This window comes from Gaeumannomyces tritici (genome assembly GCF_000145635.1).
Source record: "Gaeumannomyces tritici R3-111a-1 unplaced genomic scaffold supercont2.1, whole genome shotgun sequence".
NCBI classification, from domain to species: Eukaryota; Fungi; Ascomycota; class Sordariomycetes; order Magnaporthales; family Magnaporthaceae; genus Gaeumannomyces; species Gaeumannomyces tritici.
In genome coordinates this window covers 895011-918868 of record NW_008804545.1, presented here as the reverse complement: position 1 = coordinate 918868, position 23858 = coordinate 895011, and the positions used below count along the sequence as shown (strand labels likewise).

The window sequence follows — 23858 nt, the reverse complement described above, 5'->3', positions numbered from 1 at the left end:
CGGGCTAAGCTGTCCTATTCTATTCCCTGTGCTCTTTTTGCTTGCATCTTTTTATATCCCCAAAATTCGCAGCCTTTTCTTCAGAGGCCTTGTCTCGTCCAACGTTACGGAATCGCATTTATAGGCTCATCAAGTCAAAAACCGAATAGATCTATACACCATACGTGGATGGTCGGCTTGATCTATGTCAGAATCTAGCTGAATATCCATTGGGGCGGCCATTGTCGCCTTATTTCCTTGTGTCGGATCGGTCAAACAGTCCGGGGAGCTTGCTTAGTAGTGAAGCTTCCGTAAAACAGGGCCTCCATCCTTCGCTGCTCCTTGTATAAGTAGCCTCAAGAGCACGAATGCGAACCACGGTCCGCCATCTTTGCGGCTCCAGTATTCACTGTTTTGATCTCAGCTAGCACGGAATCAACCTGTTCTGTATGAGCAAATCATGGAGAGCATTGTATGCGCCACCATTATCGTAACCAATCAAGCCAAATCCCACACCCTCAAGATGGGGGTGTGCAGGCAAACTTCATCCTCGTAAATGTTAGGGGTACACAGTAGACAACAATTGTTACCTTGGTTTGCCTAATGAGTCGCGGAGTCAACATCTTGTCGTTTCTCTTGGGGATCAAGCTCAGCCCAGTCAGGCCCTACAATACTAGATTTGCAACACCAAATTAGTTTGGGGGCCACACGTCTGATACCGATGCGTGAACCCTTGTGTAGGTCTCCACGCCATCCTCGTGGTGCCTTAGGTACGTTCGCTTTTATACACCCCCACACACGCACCCGCACGCGGACCTCCCCAGTTAAGAATACTAGGTCTCCCTTCCTCCATCATACTTGAATTTGCCCATGCCAATCTCGCCTGCCAACCCAGCCTCAACTCCAGTTCAATGGGGAATTCCCTGTCAAGACCATGAATTGGCTCCCAAGCGGTCGCCAGCTCTGCTCAGATGGAGGTGATCCGTGTGCGCAACTACCGCCTGGTGGACTCTCCCTTCGACTGCCAGTCGATGGAGGCAAGGGTCCGCTTGGGGATCTCTGCCGCCAGACAGATGCAATGCTGCCAGATATCTTGTACTGCGTGTTCAGGACTCAACTCGAGGATCTGAAACGACCACTAGGTGCCTGGATGGCACTGTATCGCTGTCTCAAAGATCTCGCATACCATGCCTCTGGCCGGGTCACAGAAGACGAAGATGCTGATTTGGCCTGCCTAAGCCTGTTGTCATTGTCAACCACCCTGTCTTACAGTCCTTCGCACCACCCGGACCCCAACACGCCAAGTCCAGGCATTGTCTCTGGGGAAAGCGATCATATAATGGATCCCCCCTTTCGCAGCAGGAAGCGTCCCTTGGACGAGATCAATGAGTCGCAGGAAGGCGTTAGCGTCGCGCCGAACGATCTCACCAAGCGCATTAGGAAGGGTGGATCCAACTTGGCGTGCCCTTTTAGAAAACGGAACCCAAGGAAGTTCAACTTTAGAGACCGCCCAGCTTGCACAAGTGGCTGTTTCGACAGCTTGCCTCTCTTGAAGTATGTGGCTGGGCATAGGGAATCTCCCATCCATGTGTGCGGTTTTCCGATCACTTTCAGAGACGCTTACATGCAACCCCCTCCAGGAGACACATTGAAACTCACCATGGAACCTTTGGGCGATCCCGCTACACGTGCGATCGCTGCCACGCTTCCTTCGCAACAAGTATCGACCGCGCGGAGCACTCGCGACGAGACCCACCATGTGCTTGTCAAGAAGCGCCTACATCGGCTCCCCCGGATCCCGAGGACGGCATCACGGAGAGAGCGTTGAATGTGATGATGAGCCGAAGTCCAGGAAATAGGGTGAGCAGCTGGGGAGACCTTTGGAACCTGCTCTTCCCTGGAGATTCCACGGTACCTTCGTCCGGTAAGGCAACACTTCGTTGTGGTATTCTGCTGAGATTCCGTGCCCACACGTGGCAAGACTGACCGTTCGCGCATTTCTTTCAAGGCTGGGAGCCAGCAACGTGCTATGAACTATTCGAAATCGAAGACGTGTTGCGACAAGAACAAGCTGGGCTGGCCCAGGCTCTCGAGGAGAGCATCCCGGCACTCCCTAACGAGGTTAGCGAGGCCACAGCGGCATTCTTCATCGCCTTCATGACGGATCGGCTCCGGGAAAGGTCCGAGTTTGCCCTAGACCCAGCAGTCATGCGCCGACCCAGGACCCAGAGGGTCGCCTCCGAGGGTGAAGGGGGTAGAGGAGGCTACCGCGGTCCCATTCCACCTCCAGACACTGCCCCGCCGCAGCCCTCTTCCCATCATGTCCCGTTGCGCCCATACAGATCCATGGCCGCGTCTGGTTTTGGCCACCGGGGCACTGTGGAAGGCCCGGGGCTCCGTCACGTCCAACACACCATCTCATTCCCGGTTGCCGGAGCTCATGCAGGGCCAAGGATAACAACCCATGAGGACGCCACACCAGCGCCTGCAACACTCGAATTTCAGAACTCTGGCCAACCCGAAGACTTTCCCGCAGAGGTGGACATATCGACATGGGTTCCCGTTAATATGGGATGCTCGTCTTGCCAATCGGCTGGGCAGTTCTGTTTTTGCGCGGATACCTTTTAATATGGGGTGCCGTGAATTTGATTCAATTCTTCTCACGCTCAGACGATTCCTTGATACCGTTGATACTGGGCGAATCTTTACTACCTTATGATTATCTGGATGCCGAATCGCAAGTTTAGATTAGGAACAGAGACATGATAGACGAAATGAAAGACAATGGACCGGATTTGAGAGCTGGGAGGTATCGGAATGCGACCCATGAAGCTTGTGCAGGAAGGGAGTCAGGAATGAGTCGAGAAGCTTGGAGATAACACCGCATTGGAAAGCGTTAGGAGATTGGTGTTACATTCTCGATTGATATATAAGCAGCAAAATTGTAAACTAACATACATCCTCAAAGCTTCAAGGCGCCACTCGACATGGTGGAGGCGGCCTTGGGCTTATTCCCGTCCACGTCCATGATCTCGCCCTGGCGATTGATGACCATGACGCCGCCCTTGCGCAGGTCCGCCATGGTCTCCTTGCGCTCCTGGGCCTTCTTGCCGGGCGGCGCCTTGCCCCTGGCGGCGTCGGCGCCGCCGCCGGCCTTGCGGATGCGCTCCTTCTCGCGCCTGCGCCGGCGCACCTTGTCCTCGCGGCTGAGCTCCTGGCGCGCGACGGGCAGACCGCTCTTGGGCACGACCTCGCCCTCGCCCGCCGTAGCCTTGCCGGCGCGGTAGACCTCCTGCGGGGCGAGCGTGCTGGCGCCGCCTGAGACGCCCTGCGCCGTCGTGGGCTGCGCGTCCTCCATGGCGACGGTGGCGACGTCGGCCACGACGGTGAGCGAGGGCTCGGCGGGCCGCGGCTTGTAGTGCCAGCTGCTGAGGGCGTCGAGCTGTGCGCTGATGTCGCGCCACATCTGCTCCACCTCCTTCTCCTCCCGCCGCAGCTTCTCGTCCGACTGGCTGACGTAGCTGTCCGGGTTTGCGTTTTTGACGTACTCCTCCTCGTACATCTCGGCGAGACCCTGCTTGGCCTTGGTGTCGTCCACCTCAACCAGACCCCTGCGCGTGTTGACCGGCAGCTCGGAGCCTGGGACGCGGCGGATGACCTCGTCGAACTCCTGGGCAATGATGCGGCGCTTGATCATCTGCTCGATGCTCTCGCTGACATCCTCCGTGATGACGGGCACGGGCTTGCCGGCATGCTCGAACTCTAGGTCTTCTTCCAGCAGCGAGTTCACCGGCCGATCGGGAGCCGCCGCCTCTCCTGAGAGCGTCCACTCCTTTGGCTTCACCATGGCTGCCTCAAGCTTGCGGATCTCCTCGGTGATTTTGGCCTGCCGCCTCTCGTGTGCCGATCTCCGCGCCTTGGGGTCGCCAGCCTCCACATCAGAAAGCGCACCTTCGGAGCCCGAACCCTCCGACATGTCATCGAACAGATCCCGCTTGACGCCCTCCATGGCGGCCTCAACGTCGTACTCCTTGGGTTGCTTCGGCCGGTAGTCCCTGTTACGCTTGTTGTCTCCTTTTTGAGCCTTTCTAGGCGGTCGGGCGAAGAAGTCCTTGAAGAATATGTCGTCCGCCGTCAGATCCATTCCACCCTCGAGATCGCCTTCTATATCGCCGCCAAACTCGTCGTCGCTCGCACCCTCCGGTGCGTCCAGGTCCATGTCCCCAAAAGTTGGACCCCCCTCTTCGTCGTCATCATCCTCTTCGTCGTCATCATCCTCTTCGTCGTTTTCCAAATCAGACGTGATCTCTTCCTTGTTAGGTCGTTTCGACGATGATGGCGTAGACTTGGACTTGGTTTTTGAGGGGGCCATGGGGTCGGTGTGCCAATCAAGGTCTTCATCTTCACTAACAACATCCGTGTTCGGGTCGGCCTTGGCGTCCTGGTCCTCGAACCATTGTGTTTGCTTGTTGAACTCGTCAATGTTGAAGAAACCGTCGTTGAGACCATTCGGGTCTTCAATGTATTGCCCAGCATCTGAATCAGCGTCCGAGCCTTCCTCCTCGCCGTCCCGCTCGCCCTCCTCCTGCTCTTCATCCCCCTCCAATGCATCCTCGTCGTCATCTGACACATCAACGCCCTCCTCGTCCGAGAGCTCGGCGGAAACGTCCTCCTCATCTCTAGATTCGGCGTCGGATGGTGAGGAGCGAGAGGCGTCCGAGTCATCTTCCGAGTCGCCGTCGGATCCAACCTCGAAACCATCCTTACCAAACTCGAGCATCTTGGCGTTGCCATTTTGCTCGCCGTCCAGAACCTCGCCGTCCTCCTGTAGCTCCTCCAAGGCGGCCAGCGACTCGGACAGGGTCGAGTTGATGATCCTTTTGGCCTGCTGCCAGACCTGGCTCGTCTCGAAGCCGTCGACGTGCAGCTTGCGGACCTTGAGCACATCGGCGCGGTCGAGGTCGCCGCCGCCGCGCTTGCGCTTCCTGTTGGCATCGCGCAGGCGGGCCTGCTGTTCGTCGCTGACCTGGCCGGCGAAGGCGTCCAGGGTGTCCTTTGCGAGGTACAGGGAGGCGGTCGGAGTCGTGCGCGGGGGCCGCATAAACTGGTGGCGGTTGGCGACCTGCATGGAGCTCAGGAGGGCGGCCAGGCCCTCGGGCGGGGGTGGCATGTCGCTCGAAGCCGACGCCATTGGGGCGTGGGTGAGGGTATGTGAGGTCGAAGTGAGTGAAGATGTTGTGCTCCCTGCGCCTGCCATTGCTTATGTGGTTGCTCTGCCCCGTGGTGGCTGGCAGATGGCTTGGTTGAGCGCGATGGTCGATAATTTCTTGTCGATGCTTCGGCTCGCCATTCAATTCTGCAGGTTGAGTTCGCGGGCTCAAGCTTGAAGAAAAAAATATTTAGTGGGGCCTTCATCAATCCGCCTGAGTTCCCCGTTTTCAGGGTTAGGGTACTAGTATCACATCTTTGCCATTTCCGAATTATTCCCAGATCCGTGTCGTCAAGAGCCGAACCCACACCGGCATCGATAAACTGCCATGGATGCCAACCTCGATCCCTCATCCATACTCGTAGCTAAAGCCTCACCTCACCCATGACGGAGCTGACTACCTAGTCCACTGTGCTGTTGCGCACGCACAGCTTCTGTACCGTACAATACGTCGGCGGGAAATCAAACTCCGACGTTACCATCGGCGTCAAAACATGCCTAGTTTCCCATTTCCGGTCGCCTATCTCCGGGCAGACGTGAACCATCAATACTTCCCACGGGACCACGGGTTGGAACGTCAGTAAGCCGCCTCGGCCGCCGTTCCCGTGCTCTCAGATCTCCCACTTTCGTTGGTCCTCTTGTGCTGTAGCTCTATTTGAGATCGGCACAACTAATTTGATCTGCAGATGTTTGGGGTGTTTACAGTCACTACGCCATCATCATCCCAACCCGAGGGGCCCGTCTTGGACTCGGCCTACGCCTCTGCTCGCGTTTCGGCCCCGCGTCTTGCTCGCGTTTCGGCCTCGCGTCTAGCTTCAACCTCACCGGCTGTGTCACCAACGGGCTTTTCCGGGGTTCCGCACCAATACCTGTATAGGTAGGCAGGATCCGGTAGGATGAAATAGTTGAGTAAAGGCAATCCCCTCAGCGGGTTAGGGTGTCCTTATGAGCGCCGACGTAGAGGGGACTGATTATGTATATATGTCTGGGGTTGTTAGCATCAAGACCCTCCTCGAATTGGTTTTCTTCCCTTCACTATACATCATTCCCTGATTTGCACATCTTCCCCGAATTATCATCTTGTATAAGTTATCTTCCATCATACCTAGCCATGGCCACAGCAACAGAGACAGCGACCGCCAGGCCCCAGTTCGGGAGGCGCCTCCTACCCACAATCTTGGATGAGATGGCGCGGACCCAGCCGGGCCGGGAGATGCTGTCGATGCCACGTTCAGACAAGGCCAGTGATGGCTGGCGCCCCATCACATTTGGCCAATTCGCCGACGCCGTCAACCGTGTCGCGGCACTTCTCATAAAACGACACCCGCGACCACAGACAGATGACACGGCAGCCATCGGGTCGATGCTGCGAGCATCGGACGAGTACACCACGCGCTTCCCAACTCTGTCTTACGTCGGGCCGAGCGACGTGCGCTACCATATCTTCCTGCTGGCCTGCGTCAAGGCCGGCTGCAAGGCCCTCCTTATCTCGCCCCGCAACTCGCTGCAGGCGCAACTGAACCTCTTTGACAAAACTAGCTGCGGCGCGCTCTACTATGATGTTTCCTTCAAGGATAGGGCCGCCGTGTGGATCAAAGGCCGCGTAGGGATGCAGGCTTTCGAAGCCGCGTCGGTGGCGGAGTGGCTCGGCGAGGGCAGCACGCGCCCGGCCCCCGTGGTGCCCTACGAGCGCACGTTCGAGGAGGCCAGGTGGGATCCCCTCTTTGTGCTGCACACTAGCGGGAGCACCGGCCTGCCAAAGCCGGTGGTGGCGCGCGCCGGGTCGTTTGCGACCATAGACCTTAGCCGCGCCGTTCCGGACTTCAGGGGGTGCCGGTCAATATTTTGGGACACCTTCGGCGCGGGCCGGGTGTTCTCGCCAATGCCGCTCTTCCACGCCGCCGGCCTATACGTAAGCCTCACGTCCAGCCTCTTCTTCGACCAGCCCTTCGCGCTGGGCTTCCCGGACAAGCCTCTCACTCCCCAGACCGTCATGGACGCGGTCAAGCACGCGAACGTGGATGTCGTCGTCTTGCCGCCCGCCATCCTGGAGGAGATGAGTCACATGCCCGAGGCCGTTGCGGCGCTGGCCAAGCTGGAGAGAGTCACCTTTGGAGGTGGCCCGCTCAGCCAGGAGGCTGGGAACACGCTGGTTGGGAGAGGTGTGAGGCTCACGAACATAATCGCCGCTACCGAGTTAGTTTGAATCCTTCCTTTTGGTGAACAGGTCTATTGGTCTGGCCTCGGTTACCTTCGCTAACGCTCGAACTACGCCCTCTAATTAGAATGGCTCCGCTCTACTACTATCGACAGACGGACCCGAAGCTGTGGAACTGGTTCCTCATCAATACAGAGGCCACGTGTATCGACTGGCGCAAATTCGGAGAGAGCGAGGATGGCACATTATACGAGCAGGTCATTCTGCGGAAGGCCAAGGATCCAGGGGACCAGGCTCCATTCTACGTCTTCCCCGAAGCGACCGAGTACAGCACCAAGGACCTGTACTTCAAGCACCCAACCGTACCCAACCTCTGGGGGTACCACGGGCGCTCCGACGACATCATCGTCTTCTCCAACGGCGAGAAGCTCAACCCCGTCAGCATCGAGGCCGCCGTCTCGCGCCTCCCGGAGGTGAAGAGCGCGCTCGTCGTGGGGCAGGGCTATTTCCAGCCTGCTCTCTTCGTCGAGCCGGCCGACGACGCCGCCGCGACGCCCGAGGAGCAGGAGGCGCTCATCGCCCGCGTCTGGCCGGCCGTGGAGCGCGCCAACAGGGAGACGGTAGCGCACGGCCGCATCGTCCGGGAGCTGGTGGCCGTCACCCGGCCGGACAAGCCCTTCCCGCGCGCCGCCAAGGGCACCATTCAGCGGTTCGCTGCTGTGAAGCTGTACGCCGAAGAGGCGGCGGCGCTATACGAGAATTTTGGTGGGCAGGACGGCTTCGATCGCGATGGCGACGAGGATCCTCTCAACGGGGGTAGCTTTGTCCCAGACCTATCTTCGGACCAGGCGCTCGCACAGTCTTTGGCGGAGCTGTTCAGGCGCCTGGCCGGTCTCAAGGAAAGGGGCGCGACCTTGGATGTCGACACGGATTTTTACACCGCTGGGGTAGATTCCCTGGCCACCATACAGGCGGCGAGAATATTACGCAAGGCTTTAGGCACTGCCACCAGTAAGAAGCTACCGGTCGACGCAGTTGCCCCGAGGCTGATCTATGCCAACCCCACTCCAAACCTGCTGTCCTCGTACCTGATGCGGGAAGTCGTCAGCGGTCACAGCAAGCAGAACGGCCACACCAGCGGGATCGACGGAGTCGATCCCAGCATCAAAATAATGCAAGCCCAGCTGGACAAGTACACCCAATGCCTCCCCGACCCTGCCGCCCAGAAGCAAAAGCCCCCGGCGAGGACTCAGGGGCAGACCGTCATCGTCACCGGCACGACCGGCGGACTCGGATCCTACCTCCTCGAGCAACTCCAGGCCTCACCGGCAGTCGCCAAGGTCATATGCCTCAACAGGACCGAGGACGCGCGCGAGCGGCAGGTCCGGGGAAACACGGAGCGGGGACTCGACACGGCCCTGGCCAAAGCCGAGTTCCTGCGCGCCGACCTCTCGGAGCCCCGGCTCGGGCTGGCCTCGGAGGTGTACGAGCGGCTACTGGCCGAGACGGACCGCATCGTGCACAACGCGTGGTCCGTCAACTTCAACATGAGCATCGCGACCTTTGAGCCGTGGGTGCGCGGCGTCCGGTACCTGATCGACCTCTCGGCCGCGTGCGCGCGCCGGGTGCCCATCGCCTTCGTCAGCAGCATCGCCGCCGTCGAGGGGTGGCTGGGGCCGGAGCCCGTGCCGGAGCGGCAGCTGCCCGACCTCGGCCTGCCGGGGATGGGCTACGGGCAGTCCAAGCTGGTGGCGTCGCTGGTGCTGGACGAGGCGCGGGCGCGCGGCGGGGTCCCGAGCGCTATCGTGCGCGTCGGCCAGATCGCGGGGCCGCGGTCCCGGAGGGGCGAGTGGACGCGCCGCGAGTGGCTGCCGACCCTGGTCCGCAGCTCGCTGCACCTGGGCCTGCTCCCCTCGGACCTGGGCGGCGGCATGGCCGCCGACGTCGACTGGGTGCCCGTCGAGGACGTGGCCACCCTGGTGCTCGAGGTCGCCGGGGTCCTGCCGCGCCGCGAGGGCTGGGCGGCCGGGGAGGACGAGGACAAGGTCGAGGGCTACTACCACGGTATCAACCCCACCGCTGCCAAGTGGGCGCTGCTGGCCCAGGGGATCAGGGGGTTCTACGGTCCGGGGCGGATCCGCGGGCTCGTGCCTCTCTCTGAGTGGGTGGCGGCGCTGGAGCGGAGCGCGGCCGAGACGGGGGCGGTGGAGGACCAGGTCGAGAGGAACCCGGCGGTCAAGCTGCTGGACTTTTACCAGGCCCTGGTGGAAGGGGGCACGGAAGCTCGGACGTACGAGCTGGCTAGGACGGTGGGCATGAGCCCGACGTTTGCGAAGCTCGAGGCCGTCACCCCTGAGCTGATGGTGAACTGGTGCAGGCAGTGGGGGTTTTGTGCGTGATCCCCTTGCCACCGCCATGGGCCACTCCCTTCGCCCCTCCAACCTGTTTTTGTTTTCGGCTAAAAATGTTCTGCGAATTAGCGTGGTACCCAGGTTGTAAGGTTTGTTACGCCAGGCCACACAAGCAGAATGTCACGTAGAACGAACGACTTTGCATCTGCCAACATACAGGTATTACACACGATGCATGCATCACGAGCAGAGCTGCAGCATCAACGCATCATCAAGCACGCTATCGACTGCTCATAGCCGTGTCAAACGGATGCCTTTTTTTTCGCAGAGCACAAAACTTCCCTTTTCTCGGGGACACGGCCGAGGTGCAGCCTTCTCCTCGCGCCCATCTCTCGCCGAGGCCAAGGGTTGCATACGCTACCCGCAGCGACCTGCATTTCAACCCCCACATATCTTGCTGGGTTAGTGTAACATCCGAGCATGCCGAAAGGACTGCTGCGTTTATCACTTTCCTCTTCTTCTTTTTTTTTTCACCCGCTCCCCTCCTCAACATTGGACGAGAAGAGGTAGTAGCATCGCTTAGACTCGGTAGGGAACCCGTCCAGAGGCCATGTGATCAGCGGGGGCCGGCGCCGAGATGGAGATGTGACGGAAAAGATCACGGCGGAGCTACCATCGCTGCGTGTTGGTTTGGTAGATGGCTCCATATAATAACGCAAAATGAGGTTAATACGCCGCGGTGTCGGCATGCTTTTCCGCGGACGAATGAGTTGAGGGGTTGTCAGGGGTATCATGGGGGCTAATGACGGTCGCCTAGGTACCAGTCACTCGCTTGACTTTTTTTTTTCTTTCCTCCTATTTATACTCCAAGCCTTCTCTGCGGCAAAGAAAGAAACAGCAACTAAGATAGCCTCCTTTGAAAATAAAATAGCCAAAAAGAGCAAAATGATGTAAGCCCACCAACACTCGAAGAGGCTGAAAATATGGCAAAGGCCCCCCCCCCATCTAACCCATCATCCATCGAGCATGGGTGCTAGGCGAGAGGGCTTTCCGCGCCAAGGTCCAGTTTTCCGGTCCCGCCTCCCTCTCGGCTCATGTCCCCTCTCGGCAAGGGTGTCGGTTGGACCACCCGGCAACGGGGCCGGGGTGGAGATGGCGCAATGCAGAATGCCGTCCTACTGAGGCGAGGAGACGGGGCTGGCCAGAGCCTTCCATGTGTTTCTTGCTGCGAAAAAGGGAAAGGTTCGAATAAGAGCGCAGAGAGGGAGGGAAAAGCCCACCATCTCTCTGATTTTCAGAGGTTGTTCTTTACCCAAGCGCCCGCTTCAGCGAGATGCCGTGCATTGGCGCGGCTCGATTTTGACTGGTCCGGAAGCGTTCGTTCTGATCTTTTTTTGGCTTTTATTTTTCCAACCCGCAAAGCCGACACCGGATGTTGGTGACGGACCAAGAGCCACGTGCGTGGATGATTGGCTCCCAGGCAAAGGGGAGATCAGGATCCAGCGTTTTGCATGTGCCAACTGGCGAGCTGCAGCACCGCGAGAAAAGAGCGCGGTGAGGTGAAGGATGAAGAGATATCGTCGAGATTGTGTATCTCTCTCATAGATGCGGACTCGAGACCTTATCTTTGCATCAGACCCGCACGCCCCGAAGTCGGATGGATGCTGTTTCGATTGCTCCCGATAACAGCGTTCCCTAGGCCATGGAGGTAGGTAGATCCGTGCTTGTGTAGGTCAGCTGGTGTGTGTGCCAGGTACTGATACTGCCTGCCCGGGTGCCCACCTACCCCTGCCCGTGGCACACATCATTGCGCCCCGCTAGCTCGCAGCCGCTGACCGCATCCACTTGGGCCCCTTGCTCGTGGAATCCCTCATGGTGAACGCCGCCAAGCTAGGTCTCGTGCCTCATTTCCATTTCGATCCGCCTGGGTGCTTGACTCTCGACTCAATCTGCAGGCGGGGAAGAACTCCACAATGACAACAGCGGTTTAGGCTGGAGGGAAAGCGGCTCTCAATGTTGCTGTGCAGCGCGGGCCCTGACTCCTACGGCCCCACTCGAGATGGAGCAAGGCACCTGGAACAGGCGAGCAGGCACGCATCGCAGAGTCGCAGCGGGCCCCTCCAAAGCAGCCCAGCTGCAACGCGGACTGGATGGGCTTTAGACTCATGGATTCTGCGCTCAAACCGCCCGCAAGCTCCACCCGCCTCAGCCGCTGTGCTGCTGTCCATGCTGTGATCGGATCTCCTGGATTCTGTGCTGGTGTCGCTCCCTAGTTCTCCCTAGCTCCCTGTGCGTGCGATACGCTCCCGCGCAGCACAAGCGTCCGGATTGCGGCGCGGGTGGGGCCTGGCTGTCGCTTTTGGCAAGTTTTGGGTGCCATCTTGGCGTCTTCTATTTGCAAGCGCAAGTGCAACCGGGTGCCCCCCCGAGCCCCCGTTCTATAACATTCAACGGCCCCCGGCCCTCGTCGGTTCTCATTCGTTCTGTGCCGCCGTCTGGCCTTGGCTTCTGCAGCTCCGCCTCGATATTGCAACCCCCGATCCGCAAGACCGACTCAGACACAACAAAGGAGGCAGCTCGGTCCAGGAGCCAGCAGCACTTTGGTCCGAACAAGCACCCAAACTAAACCCAAGCACAGCCCCCCAGCCCTCAACCCATCCACGGAGCTGCTTATCAGACGCTTGGTAGCTGCTCTCGCTCCGTTTCAAAACAGACCGGCCCGCCGCCCCCCTCGCTACTAGGGCCCCAAGTCCATCGCTCGCTCCCAACGGCCCGATCTAGTCTCTTCCTTTCCCGCGCCGGCTCCATCCTCTTGACCTAGGCCGAGAATCAAATCCTTTCTGCGTGTTGGCGCCGCTCGAGACTTTGGAATTGGCCCAGTCCGAGACTTGTGAAATCCCTTATTCCGTGTGCTGCGATCCGGAGTTCTCTTCCATCCGCCGTCGCATCGCTCCTCCTCCCGAGCTTGCGTCCAAACCACGTTGACTCTCCTCTCCCGACGCCCCGCGCATCAATTGGTGCCCTGGCGTGTCCAAGCGACCAAAGCATGAAGTACGGCGAGCAGTTTGAACAAGATTCGGTCCCAGAATGGAGTCTTCGTAAGTGGTTTCCTTATCTCGGCGCAAACGCGTACCGACCGCGTTCGATTGCCTCATCCTAACCGGACCGCTTCCTCCAACCCCAACAGACAATATCGACTATAATAGTCTCAAGCACCACATCAAAGCCCACACGACGAAAGGGCAGGGCGTCCGGGCCATCACGATTCCGGGTCACCAAGATGCCCAGCTGGGAAAGTTTGAGGAAGACTTCTACGCCGAGCTGTGCCGCCAACATGACCGCGTCGGCCTCTTCGTCACTAGCAAGGCCGAGGAGCTTTCGCGCCGCCTCCAACACCTGTCCAATTCCATCCACAACACCCTCCGACTATGTGCCCGACGCAAGATGTCGGCCAAGCGCCAGCGCAGGCTGATGCGCTACGGCCAGGTGGCTCTCCAGTGCGGTGACGAGATCCGCGATCTCCTGCGGTTCATCGGCGCACAGGCCACGGCGTTCGGCAAAATTCTCAAGAAGTACAGGGTGTGTGATTTGTGCAGCCCGCCAGTGCGACATGTCCGCGTCCGGACGCGCCGGCAACGCCCAGTCACGCTAACGGCAGTTATCTTGTGAACGTTGCAGAAGTGGACAGGTTCGCAATCGCTCGGCGTCCGATTCAAGGAAAACGTGCTCTCGGACTCCAAGGGCTTCACCAACCGCGACTTTCACCAGCTCGAGACGCAGTACGAGGACCTGATCAACGAGATCCGCGCAGCCACCCCGCCAGACTCGGGTTCCGTCACCCCGGCTGATCGACCGACGACGCCCGCACGACGCCACAGCGGGCAACATCAGCCCGAGGGGATAGTGGTGCTACCGACCCATTTCGGTGACCACCCCCAACAACATCAACAACCAACCAGCTACTGGAACGAGTACGACAACGGCAGCGAGGCTGGGGACAATGACGGCGGTTACGTCATCTATATCAACCCCGAAAACGAAGAAATAAGAATTCCCGGGTTTTCGGCCCTGGCCGCTCTTCTGTCCATACCGGTTGAGACGGCCAAGGCATGGATCGCTACGCGCAGCAGTTCCGAGAGGCAACCGCTGTTGCACACGGCCAACGACAGTAACACCCAACCCCTCAACCATGGGCTGACCATATCAGGCTCCTACGGAACCGTCACACCACACAGCCGCGACGGCGGTGCAAACACGGCAGGGCCATCGGCGGCGGCTGGATACAGCGGGGATGAGGAAGATCTGGACCTTGCTAGTGATGAGGACACCGAGTTCCCCAACGGCTACGATGCCCGCTTCGCTGCCTTGCCGTCTATCAACGACCAGCGCATAGCGCGCTACAGGGATCGGATGTTGTTCCGGGGCACGATCGGGGCTAACGCGGCCGCCCTCGTGCTCCTGGGCGTGGCCGCGCTGCTCATAGTGACGGGCAAGCACAAGCTGCGGGCCGAGGTGGACGCGGGCGTCATCTTGGGCGTCATGTCGAGCCTGGGATGCGCCTGCGTGGCGCTGGGCATGACACTCACGCGAGAAGGGCCCGCGGGGCAGGGTGTGAGCCTCGTAAACGCGCTGTTGGTTTACGCCTCCTTCACCGGGATATGTGTTCTTAATGGAGCACTGCTCGTGCTAGTTGTGGGCAATACGGGCCTGCAGTAAAGCCAACATTGGCCACAACGTTTTTATTTTCTTTTGTTTGGGTAGTTTCCTGCTTTGGCCTGGGCCCCAGACCAAAAGCCCCAGCAGGACTGTATTTTTTTCTTTTCTTTTCACGAGCGGGCTTGCATCAAATTCCACAGTATATCTCTGTTACATTTGTGGACAGAGATGATAATGTATCTCACTCAAGCGACCGAAGATAGGGGCGGTCACGTCTTGGCGCAGGCAAGCGGACGGCAGGCGGCTAAAGTGAAAAGATGTGTTGATAGCTGCAGGCTGCTTTTGGATTTTTTTTTTTTTTTTTTGCTATAACGGGCTGCACTACGAGCGATGTTGCACCATGGCCACCCCGAGCGCGGAAGTCGGAACCGGCATCAAAAAAGTTTTCCTAGAGGAGCAAGCCATATGTTGTGTATTACAGCAAGGATCTGGTCTTGGAAAAGCTTAAGTCGATCTCCTAAGGATGCTTAACTGGAAAGGAGAATCTGGCTCCAGTCCAGTGGTTAGATAAAATAGTGAGAATATAGGCAATCCAAATGCGTTTGCACGAGTGGTATTTTGGTATAACGCCGCTTACTCGCACAACACTTGGTCATTTAGGGGTAGCAGGAACCCTCTGATTGGCCCCGTATTTTCGAATCGGGCAAGAGGTGGCTTCATATGCCCAACGGCTTGCGACTATAAGCTCACTAGTTTCCTCACAACGTCGGTCGTGGCTGGCTGAGAAACCTAATGAACGGATTAGATTCGTCGTACCAGATTCCTGCCCTTCACTGAACGACGGGCGCCGCATTTCTGAACGAATGCCGCCTCGGATCGCTTCCCGACTCGTGGGCTCGTTACAGCCAGCTCTATTTACCCGTCTGTCATATGGTTGCTGGATCTCGTCAGAGTCCATATCCGGCCTCGGCCGTTTCTCGCCGCTGAATATTTCCCCGGTTCGTAGCCGCCCGCCCGCTCGGAGAGGGATGGCCCGGTGTTGGCTGGGCTGGGATGGTACAAAGTAGCGCAAATCCCCGGCGCCGTGCTCTCAACCCTGCCACGCCTGTCTCATTTGCGCAAATTTTGAAGCGAGGCGAGGTTGCTCCAGCGCCTCCTGACAGGGCAAAAAACTTGTAAACAGAACCGAGATCGAAGAAAACAATGCGACTGTGGCTTCTTGTCCAGTCGGCGGTGGCGGCTCTCCCGTTTGTTGGGACGGCTGTTGCCAAGCCGGAGAAGATTCGTGGTGTTGTACGATCTACACGCCAGCCCCTCTCGGATCTTTCTGTCGGTAAAGATGCACATGGGTGCTGACAGGATTATATTCGGGCCTCGAACACAGCGCGATCCCATCTACCACTTGTACCTACAGGCGCACCCTAGGAACGGTATTATGACCAACAACATGGCCCCTTTCTGCTCCTTTTATTTCATACGTCACAGTACCCTACCCAGGGCGAGGACAGAAGGGCGGGACTGACACGACGACTGGACACCGCATCCGACAGCCTCCCAGGTAGTGCTCGGCCCCGAGGCGACGGCGGGACAGTTCGACATCGCGGGCACGATCCGGTCGGCCACCACGGCCAGGTACCTCAACATCGGGACCGACTCGACGTCGTACAAGACGCTCACGTTCGACAACTCCTCGCGCACCGACGCGTGGGGCCTCGAGGGCGACACCATCATCACCCGGCAGGGGAGCAGTCTGGGGAGGAGTGAGTAGCAATGAGTAGCAACCCGGATGATTTGGCGTCATGTTATCAGTAGTGACTCCATGGCCCGCCGTCTGCTGACAGGAAGCGTCTTTGGGCCTTCCAGACTTGAACTTTGTAGTGTGTCGCCTCGAGGGTAGCTACTGGCAGATCTGGCTGCAGACCGGGAGCGCGATGCCGAGTGGAAGCAGTTGCAGCAACTACCAGACAATCCATCTGCCCTGCCTTTGTTAGGGGTAGATGGCAAGAGGGGGAGGTCGGGATTGTGCATGTGATGGTGCTTAGGGCCAATCTCGACTGGGAAATAGTCACCCTTGTCCCATTGTTGGCATGCGGACAGATTTGGACAGGGGGAGCTTCGACTAGTTGCATCGGCACATCGGCTCTTAATGTCAGATATTCGCCCTCGATAAGCGCTGGGCAGGTGTGAGTGTCCAAATCTACCAGTTTGACAAAGTTCTTGGAATCTTGATCACGGGATGCTCGATTGGTGGAAAGTGCACGTGCCTTGGGGGGTACTCTCGAGCTAATGGTGGGGTTGACGCTTCTGGGCAAACCTACGTCATGTTGGCCCCTTGCAAACAACCCTCGCAAAGTTGAGACCGTGTCGCGCGACGCGTTTCCGTCCAACGGTGCACGTCTCGACAATGTCCTACAAGGTTTGTCGCTCTTGGGCCCTTCATAAAATGCGAAAAAAAAAAACAGAAAAAAACACTACGGACTAATCCACCGCAAAGGAGGCAGTCCGTCTTGCCGCCACGCGGTTTAAAAACATCAAGTATGTGCCCGCCGCCGAGGTCCAGCTGCAGCCTGGCCGGCTCGACCTCACCAAGGTCAGGCGGTGGGTGAAGGCCCTGGGTCTTGAGGTGCGCATCTCTGCCGTCGGCGAACCTTGTCCCCGCGAGTGCCATTGCCTGACTTGACGTCGGTGCCCCCGACTATGGGCTGCAGCGGACGTCTTTCGATGTAATCCACGTCACCGGCACCAAGGGCAAGGGCAACACGTGTGCGTGGACCCAGGCCCTCCTGCAGTCCTACTTCCGCTCCAACTCCATCGCCGCCAGGGTCGGCCGCTATACCTCGCCGCACCTCACCACGCCGCGCGAGCGCATGGTGATCGGCTCGTCCTTGGTGTCGGAGGCGGTTTATGCCGACCGCTTCTTCCACGTCTGGAACACCATCCTCGCCGATGTTGGCGGCAAGGAAGATGAAATGCCAGGTTTCCTGCAGCTCATGGCTCTCCTCTCGGCTGATGTCTTTGCGCATGAGAAGGTCGACGTAGTCGTCTACGAGGTCCATGCTGGCGGACGTGTCGACGCTACCAACATGTGGGACGACAGGACCATGGTGTGCGGCTTCAACACTATCGGCCTCGATCACGTTCCGCTTCTGGGCAACAACGTCGCCGAGATCGCTCGGAACAAGGCGGGAATCATGAAGCCCGGCTGTCGCGCCTTCTCGGTTCCGCAGCTGCCCGAGGCTCGTGAGCAGTTAGAGGCCGAGGCGGCCCATCTGGGATGCCCCATCACATTCCTCGACCCTACTTATGCGCAAGTCCCCACGGACCGGACTGATAGGGCTGCCCTCCAGCTCCCGGCTCTGCGCGGGAATCTTGCACTGTCCATCGAGCTCGCCAACGCCTACTTGGAGTCTCGCTTCGAAGGGAGGCTGAGCGACGACGATATTGCCGAGACGATGCGTACGTACCAGCTTCCAGGGCGCATGCAGGTAGTCGAGGAGCCCGAATCCCAAACCCGATGGTACCTTGACATTGCGCACAACGACATCAGTATCCCAGTGGCGCTTGACTGGTTCATCTCCGAGGTGCGCAAGTTCGACGGCGAGGCCAGTCCGCGGCCTCGCCGCACCAGAACCCTGGTGTTTGGTCAGGCATCCAAGCACCGCGACGCGGTGAATCTCATCAACGTGTTCGCACGTCACTGCCGTGCACGAGACATCACCTTCGACCGCATAATCCTTTCAGCCCATGCGAATATCATCACGGGCAAGCCCATGTTTGCGCCCGAATCTGCCGAGGAGATTGCTCCCTTGTGGAGAGAACTGGCGCCCGTCGAGATCTCGCCATCGATTCATGAGGCCTTGCGGTCAGCTCAAACAACAGACAATTCGGATGGGTCACATGTCCTTGTTGTCGGTTCCTCGCACCTTGTGTCGTCTGCTCTGAAGAGCATGCAAGACAAGGAGGGATCCCCAGCCTGAACAGGCTACACTCTTTGGGAAATGAGTTTTTGACTTGGTGAATGCCGTCACTTCGCGTCTATAATTCTCGAGAAGCAGATGAACTTGGCCCAGGGGATGAGCTGCATTCGCACTTGCCGGGAATTCTAGTGAGCTTGGGTTGGGTTGGTGTAGGGGCTCCTTCACTGTCACGATGCCGACTTGGAATATCTCCCAGGCCTTTGGCTGGCTGAAGCGCTTGGGCTAACGGATCGACACTTCAGCGCTAAAGTGCGTTTGGCAGGAGTCGTCCAGATGGCTTCCAGGCGAATCTTTACTGTTCACATGGTCACACAGCGGCGTTGAATCTTGCCGAGCAGCTGATGATGCTATCCTCGCCTCGTAGCCCCTCTCGGTTGAAAATCACTAGAATAGCAACTGCAGACTCTCCGTTTCCAGCTCCGGTTAGCTGTGACCTATTAAGCGGTCTGTCCAGGCTGTCTCGAGTTACAAGCTGCTATTAATATTTGGCGATTGCTCTCCATGCTAGCGGCTGTAGAGCGCGGAGCCTAGACCTTGCCTGTCCTCGGACCTTGACAACGATCTCGCCAGCAGGCAGCGCCTCGTTGACTAGGCCAATTGCCGATCCCCTGGCGTCGCGTGACGTGTCAGCAGGGAGACTTGCCTGAAAGTGAATGGGCGGCACATCACAGTGGTCACTTACGCCCAGCTGACCATGCGCGACTTGTCCCCAGTGGCGCCGGCAGCATCGTATCTGCTTATCACTTCCTCCCCGGGCACGCCAGCGAGGTGATCGCGGTACGATTGCGAGATGATTGCCCGCCCGTCGTAAAAGGCCGGCCATATGTCGGTCGTTCCCCGAACCTGGTCGTGAAAGTCCGATCTGGGCCAACAAACCGAGGAGGTGTTCAGAGTTTAGTCGGGGTATGCGCACCATGGCGTTTTCAAACATTGAGGGATATTTCTCACTTGTTGGTCGTGAGACCTCCGTCTTTGGTCTCGAGGTACAACTTGCGTTGCCACTCGGGCGTCGACGCTTCATTGGAAACGAGGAACTTTTGAGATGGAAATTCAAGGTGGGATCAGCGTCTGACGACCCGGAAGCAGAGAAAGCCCCCAAGAGAAAACTCACCCTGGTACCAAGCACGGCGCCATCCGCCCCTGAGCAGCGGCAAAGAAGCCACGTTAGCCGGGAAAAAGTGCAGATCCAGGCGGGTATCTCGCCATACCAAGCGCGAGGGCGGCCGCCACGCCCCTCCCGTCGGCGATGCCGCCGGCGGCGACCAGGCCGATGCGGCGGCCGGCGAACTCGGCGTCGAGCATGTCGCGGACCTCGGGCACCAGCCCGACCACGCCGCTCCCCACGGCGAACTGGTGGCCGCCCGCGTCGACGCCCTGGGCCACGATGACGTCGGCGCCCTCCCTGGCGGCCCGCCGCGCCGCCGCCACGGTGCCGACCTGCACGAAAACACAGACGTCGTAGGCGGCCTTGGAGGCGGCGGCGGCGGCCCGGCGGACGGCCTTGATCAGGCTCGCCTGGCCGACTGCTCCTTCAGCGGCGTCGTCGTCGTTGTCGTCAGGCGGCGGCGGCGCGAACAGCCAGACGGCGGCGGGCTGGCGGCGGGCCACGACGGCGGCGACGGCGTTGGCAAAGTCCTTCTCGGCGCCCGCCGCCGCCCGGGTCAGGATGAAGCCGACGCCGACGGGGGCGGGGCCGTCGTTCGCGCCCAGGCCCAGCGCGGCCCGGGCCGTGCCGAGCTCGGCGTCCAGCTTGCTCATCTGGTCCGAGCCCGGGGCGAAGTCGTAGCCGCCGGGGACCATCCCTGTGCAAAAGGCAAAGGGCAAGCCGGGTCGCACAAACACATCAACAAACTTTGCCTGTCATGCGCAACCTGGGAGCGAATCAGGGGGAGGAGGAACGCCTGCGCTTGCTTACCCAGCCCGCCCGCCTTGGAGACCTCAGCGGCCAGGGTCCCGTTGGCGAAGCCAAGCATTGGGGCGCTAATGATGAGGGGTGCCTCGGTGTTGGGGAACCACTTCTGCAGCGGGTTCGTGGCCGCCATTGTTGCTTCTTGGGGTAACTCTCTTTTTTTTTTCTCCCTCTCTGGGTATGGCTAGATACACCTAGGTAACCTACCCGTGGCGTTATTTGCTTCCTTTCTGTTGCGCGGCCAAGTTTGCTGAGGGGAAAGTGTGCGAAGTCGGCATCTGCTTCATCCGAGGCCCCCAGAACCCGTGACAGATGACAAAGCCGTAAGCCTGGTGGCCAGTGTGTTGGTGGGGGGTTCCTGCCCGCCTCGGCACGGGCTGATTCACACTGAGTCGAATGCATCACCGCCATCGCCATTGTTAATGGTATTCGCTTTCCTCCCCCGTCTTCCTCCCCCCTCGCTCACATCAGGCGAGGGCCGACAGCAGGGACCGGCGGACCAAATGCGCCGCAAGCCACTCTTCCCCGGACCCCGTTCGTCGCCGGGCACTTCCGGAGCCAGGGGTCCAATTTATAATGCATACACGGCTCCTGACCGCCGTTCCCGCCCGGGAGTGTCCGAAGGGGAAGGGGGAGGGCCTGTTGGGACTCCTCTGCCCGCCGCCCACCGCCGCCCATTCGCCTGCCTCTTCACTCTCTCTCCCTCTCTCTCCCACTTTCTTCTCCACCGGCCCAGCCGATGGGGTCAGGAATGTTATCGGGGCATTGCATCGGCAGCCAGCCAGGAGGGGCCCGATATGTCTAACCATCTCTCTCGTTCCTTGATTTTTTTTTTACTCTTCAGGAACAGAATCCGATTGCACGGCAAATGGGATCGACGGTGTGGGTGGGAAGGCCAAGCATTTGACCAAGACTCACCCAACCCCTCTGAATCTCGAGGTACATGCAGACTATGTACCTACATCGGAGACAGAAAAAAACTGCCCGTAACTGGGCAGCCAAAAGGCGCGTCAAGTTTCAGGTTGGCCAATAATGCACGTGGTGATGGTGCAGTGCAGCAACAAGAAGACTATGTACTCGGTGCAGGTTGGTCCGCCCACCTCATTTGATACATGCAGCTTGTTCATTTCTTTCTTTTTTCTCTTTTTTTTTCTCCCTCTGGTCTGTCTTATTTTCTGACTTGATGTCGTACCAGACACGGCACGGAGAGTAAACAGGACCTTTTGCATCATCGGAATTCATGCACGCCCTCGCCACAGGCTCCGAATGGAGGAATATCCAAATCATGCATATTCAGGTACAGACACTCTGCAAATGCTGAGACCTCGGCATTTTTTCTTCTTTGCGGCGCGGGGAAGGCTGCCCGCCGCGCACCACACCCCATGTATACATTGTCGACCGGTGACCCCGTTTCTTGCTCCTTCCGGCTTGCTGCTCTAAGCGAGGAGGAGGGAGGAGCTGTTTGGCCCCATCTCCGTGCGGCTAGCAAAGCTGCTGCTGTTGCTGCTGCCATGGGCAGTCACCTTTCTCGCCTTCATGGCGCAAAAACATCGGCACGTCTAGATCCACGACAGCAACCACCCACACCCCCCCACACACACACACACCCCCCTTGTCCCACTTCCCCCCCGGGAGGGTGAGCGCCACCCACCCCCGCATGGAACATGCAGCCAGAGCTTCGAGGGGGGAGCAAAAGGCCCTTCTTTTGGGATGTGTGGGGACCCAGGTGATGTTATGCCGGGCCGCGGTACCGCAATTATGGGGCGGCGGGCGAGATGCGGGGAATAGGGTTTTGGGCTGGGCAGATCGGGGGGGTTGGGTCAAGAGGTGTGTGTGCGTGCGTGAGATGAGGGACAGCTGAGTAAAAGAGTGCCCTAGGAAACCTGGTATGAAAAAAAGAAAAGGGCCAAAAAGGGGGCTGATACCAAGAAAAGAAACTAATGTCCTGTGCGGAGGAAGCATGCCCGGGAGCCGAGGTGAGTAGAGATCGCGGATTGTGCGCCCGTTTGCTTTTTCCTGCTGCTTTTTTTCATCATTGGGGGCCGTTTTTGGCGTTTCTTTTTCTTCTCTTGTGTGTTTCTGTTGTTTACTCGCCATTGTCGTCATCGATCTACAAAACTGCCGGCAAACCGATGAACAACCGGCCGGCAAAACCCCAGATCCCCGCCGGGGTCTTTCTGGACGGGACGAGTGACGAGAAAAATGCTCGGAGCAGGTTGGTGACGCAGGTAGTTGGACCTGGTGCTGCAAATACATACCCAGGTACCTAGGGAGATGGGTACCTCTGAAGATTGTAAAGCCACTTTCCCCAAACCAGAACGAGGCCCAGCGATAGCCGAGCCCCAAAGGCCCGGACGACCGGGGGAAACAGCCACCCCCCGGGGAATAATAGCCGGTCGTGTTTTTCTGGAAAAATCAAACGAACAAGTCACGCTATCGCCCGCCTCTGGGCCTGACCTAGAGTGAGGCGGAATCTGGGTACCTAGCCGCCAGTCGCGGCGAGGCCTTTTGTTTTAGATAGGTAGCTACGGTGGCATGCAGCCCCGTCAACGCCGATGTACCAGATCGTTCCATGTCCTGGTTGAGCTGATTCCAGGCCCAAGAAAAGCTCACCCACCCCGCGAGCCTTTGCCTTGATGGTAACCCCGGTTTGACCCAGCCATCTCCAATCCCTCCCTCTTGGTGATTTCCCTCTCCGTCTCCTCCCTCTTCTCTTCCCCATCTCGATCCTCGTTTTCTCGCTTGTACTTTCCTCCCCAAGCATGGACTTCGTCATCGATCCTTACCGTTGCGGGTACGTTTGCCTGCGGAGCATCCAAGGCAGAAAAAGAGAAAGAAAAAAAAAGACGAGGGAGAAGAAGTAAAAATTTTACACCGCACATTCGGCTCGGTGGGCGGTGGGCACGCGAGGCAGGTACATACAGCTCGTGATGGAGACCCCTCGGGGGCAGGTTGAGGGGAGGGAGGGGAAGGGTTGAACCAACCAGCAAGCCTCCGGCCAGAACAGACGACCCGCCAGATACATCCTTTGCGGAGCAGGCCATCGTCTGATCCGCACGCAACCCTCTTTCCAGCCTCTCTACCTGTACACCCCACACACCATCCCCCTCATGCAGTCCGAGGAAATTATCTGCCCTATAGGTACATACATGTGGACTTCGATTTGAGCGATAGTGTGGGTGGGGGCGACAGCAAGAAACAAAAAAGGGACAAGCAGCCACAAAGTCCAGGCATAAATCCTTCCATGCACGTCCGACTGCGCGCTCTCTCTCTCTCTCTCTATCTCTCCGACTTTGATGCGGGACTAGCCGGGGTGACAGAGAAAGAAAGGGGCGTGCTTTTAACCAAGGGGGCAGGCAGGCTACAGAACATACCTAACCTACCCGGGGAGACACAACTCGTGCATGCAGCTAATGGGAATTGCAAGATATTAAGTGTAGTTATATGCTTGTATGCGTGCTAAACAAGGTTTGTACGCTTTGAGTCTTTTCTACAGGGTTGGCCCCACGTTGTGGTGGTGGGATGGATGGACAAATAAAGAAAACCCGGGTTCACCGCCAACCTGCTTCCTTATAACGGAGGGGGGAGACTAAAAAGTAAAGGAAAAGAGGAAGCCCGC

General features: G+C 58.5%; 7 protein-coding genes across 8 annotated transcripts; 5 read left to right on the top strand and 2 right to left on the bottom strand.

Moving 5' to 3' along the window:
• Positions 1 to 439: 439 nt before the first annotated feature.
• On the top strand, positions 440 to 1965 carry GGTG_00283 (hypothetical protein; the record flags this gene model as incomplete). The annotated part of the gene is made up of 4 exons (XM_009218026.1): positions 440 to 451; positions 721 to 749; positions 1252 to 1533; positions 1620 to 1965. 4 exons carry the CDS (start codon positions 440 to 442, stop codon positions 1963 to 1965), a joined length of 669 nt encoding a protein of 222 aa, XP_009216290.1.
• Positions 1908 to 5341, bottom strand: GGTG_00282 (hypothetical protein). The gene has a single exon (XM_009218025.1). It carries the CDS (start codon positions 5234 to 5236, stop codon positions 2942 to 2944), a length of 2295 nt encoding a protein of 764 aa, XP_009216289.1. The 5' UTR covers positions 5237 to 5341; the 3' UTR covers positions 1908 to 2941.
• A 958-nt stretch (positions 5342 to 6299) lies between these two features.
• GGTG_00281 lies at positions 6300 to 10638 on the top strand (the record flags this gene model as incomplete). 2 transcript variants are annotated; one of them, XM_009218024.1, is made up of 3 exons in its annotated part: positions 6300 to 7384; positions 7474 to 10158; positions 10522 to 10638. In XM_009218024.1, 2 exons carry the CDS (start codon positions 6300 to 6302, stop codon positions 9743 to 9745), a joined length of 3357 nt encoding a protein of 1118 aa, XP_009216288.1. In that variant the 3' UTR covers positions 9746 to 10158; positions 10522 to 10638. The 2 variants fall into 2 exon arrangements, with proteins under 2 accessions (XP_009216288.1, XP_009216287.1); XM_009218023.1 differs by lacking the exon at positions 10522 to 10638 and having other exon boundaries at positions 7474 to 10493.
• Positions 10639 to 12073: 1435 nt separating this feature from the next.
• On the top strand, positions 12074 to 14996 carry GGTG_00280 (hypothetical protein). Its single transcript, XM_009218022.1, has 3 exons — positions 12074 to 12795; positions 12885 to 13276; positions 13376 to 14996. The coding sequence occupies exons 1-3, from the start codon at positions 12744 to 12746 to the stop codon at positions 14411 to 14413; spliced, it is 1482 nt and encodes a 493-aa protein (XP_009216286.1). The 5' UTR covers positions 12074 to 12743; the 3' UTR covers positions 14414 to 14996.
• A 560-nt stretch (positions 14997 to 15556) lies between these two features.
• Positions 15557 to 16390, top strand: GGTG_00279 (hypothetical protein; the record flags this gene model as incomplete). Its single annotated transcript, XM_009218021.1, has 4 exons — positions 15557 to 15646; positions 15738 to 15783; positions 15904 to 16113; positions 16217 to 16390. 4 exons carry the CDS (start codon positions 15557 to 15559, stop codon positions 16342 to 16344), a joined length of 474 nt encoding a protein of 157 aa, XP_009216285.1. The 3' UTR covers positions 16345 to 16390.
• A 286-nt stretch (positions 16391 to 16676) lies between these two features.
• GGTG_00278 (hypothetical protein) lies at positions 16677 to 18764 on the top strand. The gene is made up of 2 exons (XM_009218020.1): positions 16677 to 16769; positions 16848 to 18764. The coding sequence occupies exon 2, from the start codon at positions 17221 to 17223 to the stop codon at positions 18328 to 18330; it is 1110 nt and encodes a 369-aa protein (XP_009216284.1). The 5' UTR covers positions 16677 to 16769; positions 16848 to 17220; the 3' UTR covers positions 18331 to 18764.
• On the bottom strand, positions 18598 to 20544 carry GGTG_00277 (2-nitropropane dioxygenase). The gene is made up of 6 exons (XM_009218019.1): positions 20246 to 20544; positions 19539 to 20132; positions 19442 to 19470; positions 19279 to 19364; positions 19013 to 19192; positions 18598 to 18938 (listed from the first exon to the last, which is right to left on the bottom strand). The coding sequence occupies exons 1-6, from the start codon at positions 20370 to 20372 to the stop codon at positions 18809 to 18811; spliced, it is 1146 nt and encodes a 381-aa protein (XP_009216283.1). The 5' UTR covers positions 20373 to 20544; the 3' UTR covers positions 18598 to 18808.
• Positions 20545 to 23858: the final 3314 nt, after the last annotated feature.